This window comes from Artemia sp. Qi Xiang Cuo, chromosome 18 (assembly GCF_049724085.1).
Source record: "Artemia sp. Qi Xiang Cuo chromosome 18, ASM4972408v1, whole genome shotgun sequence".
In the NCBI taxonomy this organism is placed as follows: domain Eukaryota; kingdom Metazoa; phylum Arthropoda; class Branchiopoda; order Anostraca; family Artemiidae; genus Artemia; species Artemia sp. Qi Xiang Cuo.
Window position 1 is genome coordinate 50,846,379 of NC_142811.1, and position 17,235 is coordinate 50,863,613.

The window sequence follows — 17,235 nt, forward strand, 5'->3', positions numbered from 1 at the left end:
TTTGAAATCAAATATAACAAAAAAAAAAAATCAACATAAAACATTCATATAGAAAAACTTAGTCTGAAATCACGAAAATTACGTAAATATGTAAATCCCTGATTTTGGAGAGAATAATTTATCGCAACATTTTTGGCGAAACCTGGATGCTCAGAAAAAAATGGTGAAATTTGACGTGTTTCGTTTTTTTTTTACCAAAATATACATCCAGTTGGGAAATGTTTCGTTAAATTTCTAAAATGTGTTACTTCTTTTCCCTTTTATGTCATTTGGTCCCGGAACATGGGAAGGTTTAAATGTGTCCAGTTGGCAATCCTGGCCTCAAGGACAGTACTTTGACAAAGTATGTCGGCTTCAAGTCACTGCCGTGAGAAGGAGGATTAAGAGTTGTCACGGTCATCACCAAGAGATTTTCGACCAACTCGGGACAGGTTCCAATTCTAGTAATTACTACTTCTTTTAGCCCTGACTATAGATAAAGCTCTGTCTTCACTACGGCCTTTTTTAAGGCAAAGACATCCGATTGAAAACAGCTTTTAATTCACCGGGTTTGACTTAAAGGTGAAAAAGTTACTTTAAATGTGCCTGATTTACTTATTGAGCTTTGAAACCATCAATGGAGACTGGAGCTGCCAGAAGAAGTAAAAAAGCACAGGCGAATTTACCTAATAAAGCCTCAATTTGATTCACCCCCACAAAAAAAAAAAAAAAAAATCAAAAAAAAAAAAAAACCTGAATTCCGTGTTATTAGTTTTCGTTATTAACTAAAAAACAGAAGAAAAAAAAATACCAACTCCTCGAAGCACAAAGCCCCAAGAGGTAAACGTAATCTTCTCAGTGCAAAGCCGTGCCAGTTTCTCGGCTATTTTCAACAAGAGAATTAACACCCCCTGAGTGCCTTGCGACAGGCCATAGTACCTAGAGTTTCGAGGTGCAGCTTTATCCTCTATGCTGTTACAAGTACTTTTTGCACAGCAATGCACTATTCCGAAAATAATTTTCCCATGAATCGACACGCCACACCTTCATCATCAGTTTTGTTTCACAACCTAAATGGATGACTCAATTTTAGACAGTCATCCTAATTCTTAAATTTTCTCAACAAGAGTAGCATGATGTGAAGCAAAAGTATGTAAAAACTGAATCTAAGTGGGCTTGAAGAGAGATTTTATTGACCAAATATACTCATTGCAAAATATTTAGATATTATTTTATGATTTATCACTACCAGATAGAAAATAACTTTATTTTATTCTTAATGTATTTTTACGATTTATATTTTTACAGATGGAGGAGGTAGTGATTAACTTTAAGGACCAAAACAAATGAGATAAGTGAAGAGATGATTCATAATACTTTTGAATGACTCTTTACTCAACCCCATAACAGATTAAGAAAAATAAAATTCTTTGAAAACACCAACGACACCTTGAAAACAACACACTGGAATAAACAACAATACCCATGGGTATGAAAAAAAAAACCTTACTGAAGGTGTTTGTACAATATCTGGTGGTGGAGGCAACTGAGACTGAGAAGGTCTTGGGTTAAAAGTGGGAGGTACTACAGGTGGAAGTACTCTAATACCACCAACAACAGGTCCAGATGGCCTATCCTGAAGGGGTTGATGATAGCTTCGTGGAGCTGGCTGAGGTTGAGGTCTTGGAGCAATTGGCTGAAAAGAAAGAAAACGTACAATACTGGTCATTTTAAGACATATGAAGGATTAACCTGATACTGGAAAGAGTTACCGCTGGTCCATCTTTAATAAGCACTTGCTTGACAATGCTCACACTCGCTGTTTTTTGCGGTTAGTGAACCTCGCAGGAAATCTACTGCTACGTCGGCTTTGTAATTACTCATTTGAGGTCAAGAACTTTTTTTTCCTGTTTACTGCACCCATATTCTTGGGCTATCTCTTATTTGTTCACACTATTCATGGTTTACATGAACTTGAAGCGACGTACACCTGTATAAACTGCCCGTTCTGTTAGTATAATTGAACTATGTGTTGATTTTCGTTTGCTACTGTCTAACCAGCTAAACGTATCAGCTCGCTTCTCGAATTGTCGGCGTCTATTCGTATCAGAAAAGCTGCATGAACCTCATGATCCCGGCTCGATTATTATTTCAGAAAACAGACAACAGATGAAATTCAAAAACAAAATGTGTTCCTAGTTTTGACTTAACTATGGACTGGCTAACACCATATACAGTGTGGGGTAAAGGAGAAGCTTGCACAAAGGTATTGGCCTGAGGTCGTTTCGCGCTACAATAATGTTAGTAGTTTAAGTAAAGCGCAATATTGTCTTAGTCCAACTGGCTAAAACACAATATTGTCTTAGTCCAATTTGCTACGGTACAACATTGTCTTAGTTCAACTGGCTAAGGCACAATTTTGTCTTAGTCCAATTTGCTACGGCACAATATTGTCTTAGTTCAACTGGCTAAAGCATAATACTGTCTTAGTCCAATTGGAGCACAATAATGTCTCAGTCGAATTGGCTAAAGCGCAACATTGTCTTACTTCAGCACGATTCTATCTTAGTTCAACTAGCTAAAGCCCAATATTATCTTAGTCCAATTGCCTAAAGCACAATATTGTCTTAGTCCAATTTGCTACGGTACAATATTGTCTTAGTTCAATTGGATGAAGCATAATACTGTCTTAGTCCAATTGGCTAAAACTCAATAGTGTCTCAGTCCAATTGGCAAAAGCGCAACATTATTTTACTTCAGCAAAATACTATCTTAGTAAAATAGCTAAAGCCCAATATTACCTTTGTCCAATTGCTGAAGGCACAATATTGTCTTAGTCCAATTTGCTACGCCACAATATTGCCTTAGTTCAGTTGGCTAAAGCATAATGCTGTCTTAGTCGAATTAACTAAAGCACAGTAGTGTCTCAGTCCAATTGGCTAAAGCGCAACATTATCTTACTTCAGCACAATACTATCTTGGCTCAACTATAACAAAGCCCAATATTATCCTAATCCAATTGCCCAAGGCACAATATTGTCTACCTCCAATTGGCTAAAGCACAATATCGTAATAGTTCAATTGGCTCACAATATTATTGCAGTCCAAATGGCTAAAGCACAATATTGTCTTACTCAGTACAATATTGTCTTAGTTTAATTGGCTGAAGCTCAATATTATCTTAGTCCAAACAGCTAAAGCACTATAATATGTATCCTAGTCCAATTGGCTAAAGCACATCATTGTCTTGAGAGAGAGAGAGAGAGAGAGAGAGAGAGAGAGAGAGAGAGAGAGAGAGAGAGAGAGAGAGAGACTCCGCAAGGCGGTTTCCTTTTAAGCCTAAATTTAGTTAGTTAAACTTACTTCAGGGATTCCATATGTTGATCCTGGTATCGACAGAGCCTGAATTCGTTGTTCCAATACTTCCATTCCTCTAGCTAATTGAGCAGCAGGGTAAGTATTAGGGTAAGGGGTTGTGGCCTCTACTCCTAAAGGACGCGAGACAGATAGTCCTGGATCCATCGCCTCCTTTCTTTCTCCGGGCACTTCGGATATTTCTTCATCTGAAGTTGCACTTGACAACTCGATACTTGTGCGACTTGATATTGGCCGAGAAGGGGGAACATCTTAAAAAGAGGAGTCAATGTATTTCTTAAGAGTACGAGTCGCACCAACTTCATTTAAAAAATAATAGTTCGTAAGGATATAAAAGGGTTAAGGGACATGGACGAGAAATTTTAAGAAAAATACATCAATTCCATCGATTTGTTCACTAGCTCGATTTTTCACGACAATACTGGCGTTGGCTAGAGAAAGGGCAAGCGTTACATATTAAATATCCAAACTAATGTCCAACCCACCATTCTTTTAAAGCAGGGCAAACACGACAAACATAGAAAAAAATGCATTCCTGAACAAGGCTTCCGTCAGAAACTGGAGAAAAAAAAACAATATGCAAGGGGTGTTTCAGCCCCATACCACACTTCGCTCCTCCAAAACTTCAGTATTTTTATGAAGTTACCAGTAATGGTATATATTCCCGTTTAATTTGCCTTTTTTTAAATGTGCCCACTCCTAAAAACCTTCTACACTTTGGCTGCAGAACACAGTATAAAGATATAGCAGCAAGTTTACCGCAGATAATTTCTGGCTCTTCATTCTCGGTGCGAACAAACAGCTCCTCCCACTTATTCTTGCATTAGCGCGAACAAACAACTCCTCTCTTTTGATCTGCCATCCGCGGTCCAATTACCCTGGAACACGTATTTTGGCAGAAACTTTCTCAAAATGCCTTTGAAACCAACTTCAGACTTAGAAACCTACTTTTAATTCCTAAAACATCTAATAATAACATTGCACTACTAATTACCGATTTTCATATATGTATTGGAATAAATTAATTTAAAATTAATTTCTTAAAAATTTAGTGTTCCAACGTTGAAGCCAAGTTTCGCGTTCAAGAGATATCTGACGTATCAACCCGTGAAAATATCTAATGTCGCTTATGTTTATACGTTCTCTGGAGCAATCGCACCTCGGTCCGGGTTTTTATAATGGGTGAGATAGGGAACGACCATACTGCCTATCATTTATATACTTTGTTGCAGAAATACGAAAGGGGTTAAGTGACATTTTCAAATGTTCAGGAGAAGCAAAAAACTGTTTTGGAAAATATGCCCTCTTTCAAACACAAATCGTGCTTTTCTGGCCATCTCATGGTGAGCCTTATGTGACAATCTTCGTGGCTGTGGAAGAGTCATGGCCTTAACGCTTTTTGGCCTGCAAAGCTGGTCGAAGTTTGGTTATAGCGTGTTTTGAGTGGATTAAAAAACCAAGAATATCTCAGGAACGAAAGGGGATAGGCGCATTCTGATTGAATCAATCGATCGGGCGTGCCTGATTTTAATAGAAGTGGTATATACCTCATTATTGACTGATGTCACTAAACACCTTTCGTATTTCCATGGCCGACTTTTTTGTAAACGTTTCCTAAAACTCATTATTTTGCATTTACGGAGGAAGTATTTTATTTCGCCTAAAAATATTCTAAAAACTGGTTTACCTAAGATAAGGGTTATTTCTAAGATTCCGAAATGCATCAAATATTTTATATATAGAAGATTGAACTTCATCAGCACACAGGATTAAAGAGGGAGATAGCTTCAGTTGCTGGCATTACAAAGAATATTAAACATTTAAAAAAAATTATGTTAAATTGTTTAAAAAAATCGTATCATTTTGTTTTTACAAAGACAATCTATGCAGAGCATTACATCATGCATTAGTCGGAAAGGAAAATCCAAATACCATAAACACTGTCACTAGTGCAAAACTTATTCCTTAATTTTTGGCCAACCTATACAAGCCCAAATTAATTTTTCTAGTAGTACATATAAGTATATTAGCTTTTTTTGTAGTTTCATTTACCCACTTTGTGACCAGACCAGTGACCTTTTCATTTAACTTTCTATTAAAAAATAGCCGTTGTTTAAGTTGTACAGCCATGTGGCGTTTTTAAAAGAAATAAAAATTCCTTTGAACAGTAAACCCTGACTTGAATTCTTGAATATGGGTTATTATATTACTACGAGTCATTAACAAATACAAAATGATTTATATCCTTAAAAGGGTTTTAGATTCAAATTGAAAGAGCCATAAGAGAACCGGGGGTTGTAAGCAGCATTGTCCTGCTTTATAACAAGTAAGTAATATAAAAAAAATAGTAATTCTTTAGATTTGATTCTCCTTAAACAACGGCATTCGCACTCGTGACACTGGCGCTGGTACACTAATTGTAAAATCCCGTTTTAAATTTGATTAGGCTAAGAGATAGGAGGACAGAGTTTTTTCTTACTTTCGTGCAATGGTTAACGATATTGGCACCTGAAAGATTCACCGGTTAAATCTTAACAAAAAATCGTTTTGTCATAGAATTAGAAAGTAATGTGACATAGATATACAAATTAAATCAAATAGAGACAAACAAACTTGGAACAAAATCCAATAATTGGCAAAATGTTGAATATAATAACATAAATAAAAAAAAAACATTGTATTTATGGGAAAAGATTTTAGTGTACTCAACAAAATATTCCTCACAGAGGATATGAGAGAGATATGAACACGGGGGTTAAGAACCACACAAAAAATCGCGCAGGGCCTTCATTTCTCCCCGTTTAATCTTTTTCTTTGTCCGAAGATCTTAAATCTTCGTTTATGTAGTAGGCTCCTCACCGAACTTCACTCTCCGTATGCTGGGGTAGAGATTTTGTTGTAATTGTGTTATATTAGTAAAATTTTCCCGTTCATGTTAAATAGGCCAATAAATACACTCTTGACTAATAAGAAAAGAATGAACATGATATTCAAAGCGGTTCAGGATCAACTAGTCACGTGTCTTGGTTATTTCGATCCCATCTCACTGTCCTTATAACTCAAACATATCACCTACAACTGTAGACACATAAAATCCACTTCAAAAATAATACTATCATGGATATTGGTAGTCCAGATCTATAGGTGAGGATTAGAGAGACCTTTTAAAATTTGAAAGAAGGAGAGGGAATGAACTGACAGACAAAACGTTATTGTTACGTTATTTATGTTGTGTTTTCCTTATTATTTCCTTGTGGATTATATTATTTTGTTTTTTATTTTTTTACTCCGCATTTATTTTATATTGCGGGTTACAAATAAACCGTCCTGGCTAAGTGGACGTGCGCTGGTTTGAAAATTCTATGTCCAAGGTGCACGGGTTAGATCCCTGGCGTGGCCGTTATTTGGGTTTGAGACCGCGGGTCAGTGGTGTGACTCTGTAAGCTTAGCCAGAGTCGACCCAACTCTAAATGGGTACCTGGAAAAATCTGGGGAAGGTAAGCAGGAAGGGTGTGCGAAAGCACAGGATGGCTGGCCCCCAGCCCCCCATTGCACTTCCTGGCTAAAGGGCAACGAAACGGAGATCAGCCTCGCCCGTTTGGACCTTAAGGGTCTAGTACCATCATACTTACTTTTTTTTTGCTTTTACAAATAAACTTACTTACTTACTTTACTTATACAATTGGTCCGAAATGTGATCTTTTGGAAAATGCTAGTTAGGAGTCCTATCTCCCTTTTTTACCACCTTAAGCTAATCAAATATGCACTTACTAACGACTCTTGAATCATCACCACTTTTAAGTCGCTTATGCCATTTGTCTGGCTTTTCATTTTTACGACCTTTGAATACTTTATTTCCACGTCGAATATTTGGTATACGCGAGATCATCGGATTTAGGAACTTAATCTAAAACGAAGAAGGATATTAATTCAGACTAAAGCACTTTGGATGTTCGACCAATTTTATAATACACACACCCACGCATATATATATATATATATATATATATATATATATATATATATATATATATATATATATATATATATATATATATATATATATATATATATATATATATATATATATATATATATATATATATATATATATATATATATATATATATATATATATATATATATTTATAGTTCATTTCATATATAACATATAATATAAATTCAGAAGGAGTGTGAAACGAAATTAATTAGACGACATTCAAATTTAACCCATAAATTACTTTTGGAAATTCAAAAGGCCCGAGACTAACTAGGTAGTTAAAGAGTAAAAAACCCTTAAAAACGCGTAAAAAAAACTCTTGATGAAAGTGTACTCGATGAAGTTAAGTCCGATGGAAGCAAAATAAACTAGAAAAATCTGGAAAATTTAAATTAAGAAAAAACGTGAAGTCATAATAATAAGCATGTAAAGGCTGAAGACCCGAGCTGCCTACGGTAGCAAGTGAAGAGGGCAGAATAAACCGAGGTCATATTTGCGAGGACCAACGTCCCCAACAAATAAAGAAAGCCAACTAGAAGTCTGCGAAGTGGATTTTCTAGCCAAGAGGCTTTTTGACTAGTACTATATTGTCCAAAAGAAAATTAGCCAAGCTATTATACCAATTTTATATTGACGCAGTATTTTATAACATTGTTGCAGTTAAGCATGCAAAACTTGGCAAGAACTTAAAAAACGGATTTTTTTTCAAAAACGTTCACTACACTTAGAAGGTGGGGGAGAAGGAGTGAACGACATAAAATCTGGGGCATACCAGCACCAGCTTCGCAGGGACGTGGGTGTAACTTCAAAATTTCAAATAGTAGCACTTAACTATTTTGCACATTTTAATTCTAAGACAAAAATGAAGTATAATTTGTTCACAAAACCTTTTTGAAAATGGTTCGGTCAAAATTTATAAGCATTCAAAAATTACAGTCAAATTAAGCCTTTTTAGTGTTTTGACCCGTCAAAACCACTTGTAAGTTTCAAATAGGCCAACCTGTTATTCTATACTATCGTAATAAAGAACAAGGAAAATCAGACTGAAAGGCAGAGTTAACAACAACTAAATTGAGACAAAACTTAATGACAAATATAAAATCGAACCGTAGAGATGCCCTACCAGTCGGTTTACGGACTCTTTTGTTCCTACATTTGATCATTCGGAATTTATTACCCTGATGTATAAGAAAATAGCATAATTTAGTTGCAGCCGAGGACGAAATTATGAAAGATGTTTTTATTAAATGAATCTTGTATCTTTTAAATCTTTGGCTAACCGCATCATATTGGCCCCAAAAGGGTATTTTTCGTATTTTCAATTCTTATTCGTATCGTATTACGTATTTTTAATCATTGTGGTTAAAATAACCACCTTGATATTTTCGTCCGATCCCAGATCCCAAAGAGCGATTGGTTACCTTTCAATCGATTTAGTCACATAGGAAAGGCAATATACCTCAGTGTGTTTTTGAATTAGCCTTCTCAAACCTTTCTTTAATCAACCGTTCTATGTGAATAGGCAAAAATAAATGTGAGAATCAAAATACAAGGGTTAATAGCTATATTCAAAGAAGACCAAATCTTCAAATATAATAAAATAAAAGTTAACAGATGGAAATCTGTTTTCATGAAAGAGAGGTAAGTGTGATCTTGGAATAAATTGCTACAAGCGAGAATCGTTAGCATGAAGTAGGAATTTCTAATGAAGTGTGAAAGGTAAGAGTCGATTAAAAAATCTACAGAATGCTTAAAAAAGCAAAATTAAAAAAAACAACTTTATCTTCAAATCTATCAAAAAGTAAAAAAATAAAAAATTCCCTACCATCTGGAAAGATAAAAATTTCTAAACTTAATGGGTGACCGTCTTACTGACGTGTTTCAAACAATAAGCTTTACAAAAAATGCTTTCTAGGGCTATAGTGAGAATAAAGTTTGATACGAATAGGACATATTCTACGGGTGAATGATGATACATAAAGTGGCTCGTCCCCTAAGTGGGTGAGACGAGGTCATAAGGAAGGATCTAAGGAAAATTGGAACTTCTTGGTATAGTGTCAAGAAGGAGGCTTTAAATAGATTAGGGTGGAAAAGTGTGAAGCTGTAGTAGCCTAAGGTCGCTTGGTGCTGCACTGAGTTGTTAGAAGTAGTAGTAAAAAGACGAACAAAAGTAGATATATTAGTTTCTATGTTATAAAACAATCAAAGCTGAACTGACAAGCGAAAGATTGCTCGTTCGAGTCTCAGTTGTGTCTATTGCTTGGTTTGGGGTGAGGGTAAGTGGCGTTTCCCTGAAAGACAAGCCCAAAGTCTATCCAGCTCCAAGTGAGTACCTAAGGGAACCTAGGGAAAAAACACGAGGAAACTAGGATGAATTGCCCCCAGCCACACATGACACTTTGGCCGAGTTCAGAACATTAGAAGATCGGCGCAAGCGCTACATGGATCACCTTGGTCTCCATGGGACATGCAGACCAAGGTCTGCAAGGTTTTTTTTTTTTTTTTTTTTTTTTTTTTTTTTTTTTTTTTTTTTTTTAACACAAAAAAGAATCTTTTCAGGATTGGATCAACTTTAACATTTTGCTGAAATTGCCCTTCAAAATAGTGCCTTGAGAGCCCCCCTTTAACAGCCTGCATCTCCGGAAAGGGTCTAAACAATGTTATAGACAGTTCGTGGTAACGAACTGTAAGTAAGGAGCGATGTAGCTCAATAGTAACCTAAAATCTGAAAAATGGAATTTTGATAGCGATAGATACAACAAAAGAATTAATTTATTATGTTGATTCCAAATATATAAGTTTCATGAAGTTTAGTTTTACCCATCAAAACTTATGGGCCTGAGAAAATTTGCCTAATTGTCGAACAAGGGGGGGGGAGACATCCCCTAAAAGTCGAAGAATCTTAATGGAGATCACACCATCCGATTCAGCTTATCAGAGAACCCTACTGCAGAGGTTTCAAGCTTCTATCTGCAAAAATGTGGAATTTTGTATTTTTTGCCAGAAGAAAGATCACGGATACGTGTTTATTTGTTGTTTTTTTTTTTCGAAGGGGTGACCGTACCGATCCAGTGGTCCTAGAATATCAGGAGAGAGCTCACTCGAACGGAAATTGAAAGTTCTAGTGCCCTTTTTAAGTGATCAAAAAGTTTGGAGGGCAAATAGGCCCCCTCCCGCCCCCCCTTTTTCTCAAAATTTTGAAATAGCCATTTTGTTCAGTATAGTTAAAAGGCCCATAAACTACGCCCTTTGAGATAATATGGACCCTTTGCCCCAATTGTTTAAGAACGACTCCTGAGACACGAGAGTCATTTAATTAGAACAATAAGAAGCTTTTTCAAAAATACTTCAACACTTTAGCGTGAAGAACGAGATGTTGAGGAGGGGAAAACCCCCCTTATATATTTAATAATTTCTGTTCGTTTTAAGTTTTAATGTGGCTCCTTACTTTCAGTTGAAAAAAAAACTGTTTTTATTATTCATCTATGGTATGCGTCCAAAGAAGGGTTTATTTGCAACTGAATATGATTATGATTATAAATATTATAATTTTGTTTAGTGCTGTTTGGAGGTTCGGTGGTTTTCCGATCCCTTAAGTTAAGCTCTAATTATGATTTTTTTTTACTATTATTATTATTTTTTTTATCTTATTTTTTTGGGGGCTTATTGATTTATTAGGAGGGTTTTCTCCCGCACAAGCTTGTTTCAGGGAATCGATGATGTATACTTTATTTTTAAATAAACCCAGTGTTACTTGAAAAAAAAGAGAGAATGTTATCTGAAGATCTTCTACAGAATTTCTAAAGAATAAACTGATTACTTAATTTTTCTAACGTTAAAATAAACATGTTGGAATCAACAAAGTGGAAGAATAAGAACACACGATGCTTCTCTTTTTCCTGTCTAACTTGATAAGGAATTTAGACCAAGCGTTTTTGTTATCTGATTTTTGACATGCGTTGCGAATATTTCGAGAGGACAACCGCCTCCCTTCTTCAGCGGGAAACGAAATAATGTATTCAAGAAAAGTGCCGAAGAAAAAAAACATTTGTTTTTGTTGTTTTTGTTTTCTTCGGCACTTTTTCTTGAATACATTATTTCGTTTCGCGCTGAAGAAGAGAGGCGGTTGTATTCAAGAAATATTCGCTTTTTTGGTTTATTCAGTATTCTCGTTTGGCCTTAAGAAACCCCATTTTTGATCGTTTCTTTTTCTTATATTATGGCAAGCCAATGTGGTTTAAGAAAAAAATCGACTGTTCTATTTTTTTTTTCTCTCTCTCTCTCTTTCGTCTGCTGCTGGTGAACGTTCATGATGGCGGACTTACAGAAACAAAACGCAGTGAAATCTCCCGTAAACCACAAATCGTCCGTATGTGCGTGACAAGGCAGTTATGTAAATCCAGGGTAATGAAATTTTTTGTTCTGCTTTAATTCACTAAGCACCACTATATCGCGTGTAGCACTTTCGATTGTCGATTAAATAACAGCGTTTTTAGACAGCTGAATTCTTACTTATGACGTTCCGTCTTTTTGGGTCCAAACTTTTTGAGGGTGGCAAACTTTTGGTGGATTTGCGGTGGGAGTGGCAGATATTTTTGTGTGATCCTTCAAAAAAATCTTTCTGTGTTCCAATTATGAACATTTTCATATTTTCCAAACCATTTGTCATACTAATTCTCTGGCGGGTGAGGGAAAGGGGGAACAGATGATATTTTCGGACAAGATTATGGATAATGGTATTTGGACCCACCCCCTCTGAAGAATACAGAAAATAGTCATTTAAAAATTATCTTTCTTCGTGGCCGTCGCCCTTACATTTACGGAGGTTTCACTGTCCCTATGAACTTACCTCAGCAAATAATAATCCTTTTGGCTCCAACAACAGCGGTCTGCCCTGGCATATATTGTCAACAAAGTCTTCCAGTCGCAAAAAGGTCACACCACACAATCCCCTCCAATCTTTCCAAAAGATATCAACTACCAATTCGCGTGATTTTTCAAGATCTATTGAGAACCTTTGATCCCATGCTTGCTGAGAGCAAGGCTTCCAAGCTGTTTGGCCCACAACTTGGTTATCTAATCGCAAGATGGCCATAATGTCGTCTAAAAAATAAATAAATGATGATATAAGCGAAAACTAAAATTAGTTTTTAAGGATAATGGTAACATAAGACTCTAATAAAATGGTCGCAGGCATTGAGTTCACTTTTACGCACGAGAGGGAGAAAATTTCTTGGAGATTTCGCCAAGAGAGGGAGCGGGGGTTCACTGGATCAAACTTAGAGGAACGCTTATGTTTGAAAGTATCAGACCACTACAAAATGGCAATTTTAATCACAAAATTAGAAGAAACTACATTTTAGGCGATATTTTTCCCTAAAAAAAAAAGCTGATCGCATGTATACAAAAATGAAGCTATTATCTTCAATGTCTTCGTGAACACGCTAAATAGAATGTAACAAAAAGCTGAATAGCAATGAATTACTAGAACACCAAGCTATTACCAAGAATGGCCAAAAACTAACCAAATAGGAATAAATTGAAAAAGAAGCAGATTGAAAGTAATAATAATAACAAAAAAAAACTACCGTTATCAACATCTTTTCCAACATTCCATACGGAAAACCACAAGTAGCCGAAAAGCAAGAAACTACTCCAACACCAAATTACTAACAAAAATAGCAAAAAAAATAGCCAAATAGCCAATAGCTAAAAACAAGCTGATTGGAAGTAACCAAGAATAAACTACTATTATCAACGTCTTCTCAAACACTCCAAGTAGAAAACAGCAAGCAGACCAATAGTATGAAACGACCCGAATATTAAACTACTAACAAGAATTGCAGAAACATGCCAAATAGTAAGAAACTAAAGAAGGAACAAGGTAACAAGTGACCCCCTTCAGGCAACCCAAGGAAAAGAGAGGCGGTTCTGCCTGAAACTGTTTTTGTAAAATTGCTCCAATAAAAATTAATACGCTGTGTATCAAAATGAAATGATTTCAGTCTCAATGCGGGTTTCAGAAAGCTTCAAATTTAATTTGATAAGCTACAGCAACGTAGCCTTTCGCATGGCCGAGAAATATGGCGCTTTGAGGATATATTTTTGTCCAACAAGATCTACTGATTTTCTCAAACAGATTCCAAATTCCAGAATTGAAAAAATTAAAATCTGACATCTTCTAAACGTGTGCAAAGGTCATTCAAGGACACATCCCCCCAAACCTCCTCCCAACTCCCACCTTTTATCCCCAAAAGCTCTTCAACCTCTTCCTAGCGGCAGTCCTCTCTCCAAATTAATGGGGAAAAGCTTTGCTCCTCACTACGATCTGGACCTGCTTCATCTAGCAGAAGACCGTGAGACATACAGAAGGAGTATACATGCCCTTACGAATGTGTCCTACAATAACCTTCTAGGAAGAATAAAACTGAACTCAAGTAAGCCAAAAAGTAATTACAAAACCCTTAAAGTGATTTCAGATTTATTTTTTATCAGAGGAAGAGAAGGATTTCCAAACAAGTATAAAAAAAAGAACAAACGTGGCGCGAAGAAAACTAAGCGCTCCATTTTATAGTTGGCCCAATAGAAAGAAAGTGCAATCCTTGCGTTTCCAAATACTGCGGAAGTCGTCTCAATATACAAAATCCTCTGACAAATGCTGGGTTTCTTAAAATAATGTTTATGATCTGCGCAATCCATATACTTAAACAGAAGAAGTCGTAGGAAGCAACTAGAAACTGATAGAAGTTCACTTTCTCTATAGGCGTGTAGATTTCCAAGAAGTTATTTCAGACACCATCAACAGCTTGTTTTAGATAAGGCTTGTAAATCTCGTTGGAAATCGTTTCATTTCCACGCTCGTTAGAAATCTTTAAAACTTTAGAAATTCGCCCCCCCCCCCCCAGTACCCACTCCAGTGGGTTGTACAGGTGCCTTTTCCCCTGAAAAGCCGTTTTATTATTTTCTTTCTTAGATAAATCAGCAATGAAGCTTTTGTTTTATTCAGTTCAGTGCAAAATTTTTAAGATATTAGCTTCTCACATTTAACTGGGGACACTCACTGTTTATTCGTACCGTAAATCCACTGTAGAGAGATTTAACAAGTACAATCATTGTCTATATCAACCATTAAACAAAGCCGGACCGAGGCGCACCTGCTCCGGAGAACATATGACAAAATCATTTGTTTTGACATCTGCAAAAGTCTTTTGCTATGTCATATTAAAGTTTAATAATTAAGCTACAGAAAATTATGCAAGCAAGGCCATTGGTGGATCTAGTGAGGGGCCATACCCCCTCCCTCTGGCTCCAAACATGCCCTGGACAAAAAAAAATCTGATTAGCAAATACCAACTGACAATAAACTTGGTAACTAGAATGATTTCAAATAATCTTAACACAATTCTGAAACATTCCAAGTTTTATACCAAACTTGTACATAACCCGAAACTGGAAAGATAATGAAAAAAATCGTTAGGGTTAACTTAATGAGTCTATAAAAAGCTTTTTGATGAGAAGTTTTACGTAATTTGCAAGTTCGTGGCAAAATATTTACAAAATAACAACAAGCTTTACTTTATATTCTTCTTATAATACAAATACAGTTCTTTTCATCTTCTTCAATTTCCTGAAAACTCACTAAGAATTTCACGAAAAAAAGTTCTTAACAGACACTTGGCATTTTCTTGGATAGGTCTATTCCACCAGTTATTAGAAGAAAAACAAAGGCCCTACATCAAATTTCAAAGGCCATTTTCATGGCTCACAAAAAAAGCATATAAGAGGAAACATCCAAGGGAATATTTTTCCTTATCAGGAAGAAAAATGTTTTGACACTCCATGGCGCAATATTACTATCTAAAACCACAGATTACTGTAGTACTAAAAGATAATCTGTGCTAAAACTATTAGGTTGCCCCTTTGTGGTAAAACATTTTGTTGGATCCCTCTCTCACAACTTATGAAATTCCGGCTATTTGTTGTAGTGTCGGTTAGAAGTTAGGACTAGACATTTCCATATTTTTTAAAATTTAATTCCCCCCTCCTTTCAGAAATCCTAGATAGGCGACTCTCAAGTCATACCTGTGAGATGGGACGGTAGCAAATCATTTTGTCGGCTTACCCCATTTCTTTCTGCTTTCACAGCCATAAATAATACAAATTCGCACCATTATTCACTGACTAAGAAATATATACTGAATTGTTGATGGGAGAGAAAATGGGAGGAACTTCAATACACGCGCGGACTGTAGTAGACAAATATTTTTGATTATGATTCTACTGGTTAAATCTCTCTACAGTGCGTAGATCAAAGGCTTACTTACATTTATTCTTTTATCCTTAATATCACGGGAAAACTTGCGTATATGGGGGAGGGGTAGTAATTGATTGAATCTAGTTGAAGAGAGAAAAACGGGTTTGATTTAAATAAAGCAGTGACAAACGTACTAAAAACAAAAGCAACAATAAAACATTAATAAATAAAAAAAATCGAATATTTCGATTCCACATCCGGAAGCCTTTATCAACGGAAAAAAAGGAAAAACAAAAAATATAAAAATTAGTTAATCATGTGCTTTTCTTTGTCTTTTTCTTTGGATGATTATATAATTTTTCTCTTTTTTCTTTTTTCCTTTTTTTCTGTTGATAAAGGCTTCCGGATATGGAATCGAAATATTCGGATTTTTTTTATTGATTAATGTTTTACTGTTGCTTTTGTTTTTACTACGTTTGTCACTGCTTTGTTTAAATCAAACCCATTTTTCTCTCTTAAACTCTCTTGTAAATGGAAAAGTAGTGTGGTCTAAGAAATTATTTATCATTGAATCTAGATAAAAAAGAGAACACATTTGCTGATTAAGATTTTCATAAACGTAGAAAAGTCATTTTTTTTTCACAGCCTTAAGCAAGTTCGGGTCCAAATTTGGGTGTTCCCCAAGAATACAACTTTCATACAAGCAACTCCAAGACCATACACAGCAGCCAGGAAAAGCTTGTCACTTTATCATTTACAAAAGCTTATGAAGCATTAAAAACTTACTAAATACGGCAGTAACAGCAGCCAGATAAACTTAGGAATACATTAAAAGTAAAGTACCGATTCAGATTTCAGAGACAATAGATTACTTATTATATTTACCCGTTTAGCATTCAAAAACTACAGACGTAAGGCGGATCCATAAACATAAAACATTAACGTAACCCTAATTGGCAAGCAGAAGAGGGACAGTTTCCCCGTCGCAAGCGCCATTGTAAATACAGGGAGTCTCCTTTAAACTGCGGGGATCAGGTGAACGGCGACTGACGCTTCCCTTGTTCATTAGGGTACATCCAAAGGGGGAAGGTGACGTCACATCAGTATTTCCCTGCTCCCATGTGCTGCTGACTATAGCGTCCGGAATACATACTGATCAACTAGTATGGTGCCCAGTACTGAATTTTTATGCAGGGCTCGTAAAGCTGCAATGTTTATATCGATAATGTTAAAGCTGCGTCGACATTTTTTTGAAAATGAGAATATTCTTGAATCTAAGAAAATGCTTTGGGTATTTGCAAATGTTTCTATCCCTCCTATTCATGGGCAAAAGTCGTCGGATAGCTATTTTGATATTTTGAAAACCCTTGAAAAGCGTTGAAAAAAAGTGCCGCTACCAAGGTTTATGATTTATGAAATGGACGAAGTGCCCTTAATGGCGAGGGAAGTGAGTGCCATGTTGTCCCGTAAGTCAATGAACTGTGCGTGAAATTTGAGAATTTTGTTTGGACGGATCGCAGCCCCTCATCGTTTCCTCTACCCGTCCTACTACCGACCCTGGAGCCTTCTTACTCAGTTGTTTTGAAAAATCCGCCTCAGCAACTGAATGACTCCAAGGAGCGAAAAG

At 36.0% G+C, this 17,235-nt stretch overlaps 1 protein-coding gene across 1 annotated transcript in view; it reads right to left on the minus strand.

The window, feature by feature from the left end:
* The window catches only part of Pkn (serine/threonine-protein kinase N), a 99,884-nt gene that overhangs the window by 27,363 nt on the left and 55,286 nt on the right, over positions 1-17,235 (minus strand). The window contains exons 8-11 of the mRNA XM_089104598.1: positions 12,204-12,457; positions 7,126-7,261; positions 3,343-3,605; positions 1,490-1,675 (exon numbers count right to left, since the gene is read on the minus strand). Of these exons, the coding sequence (XP_088960724.1) occupies positions 1,490-1,675; positions 3,343-3,605; positions 7,126-7,261; positions 12,204-12,457 (839 nt within the window). The remainder of the gene's footprint in view (positions 1-1,489; positions 1,676-3,342; positions 3,606-7,125; positions 7,262-12,203; positions 12,458-17,235) is intronic.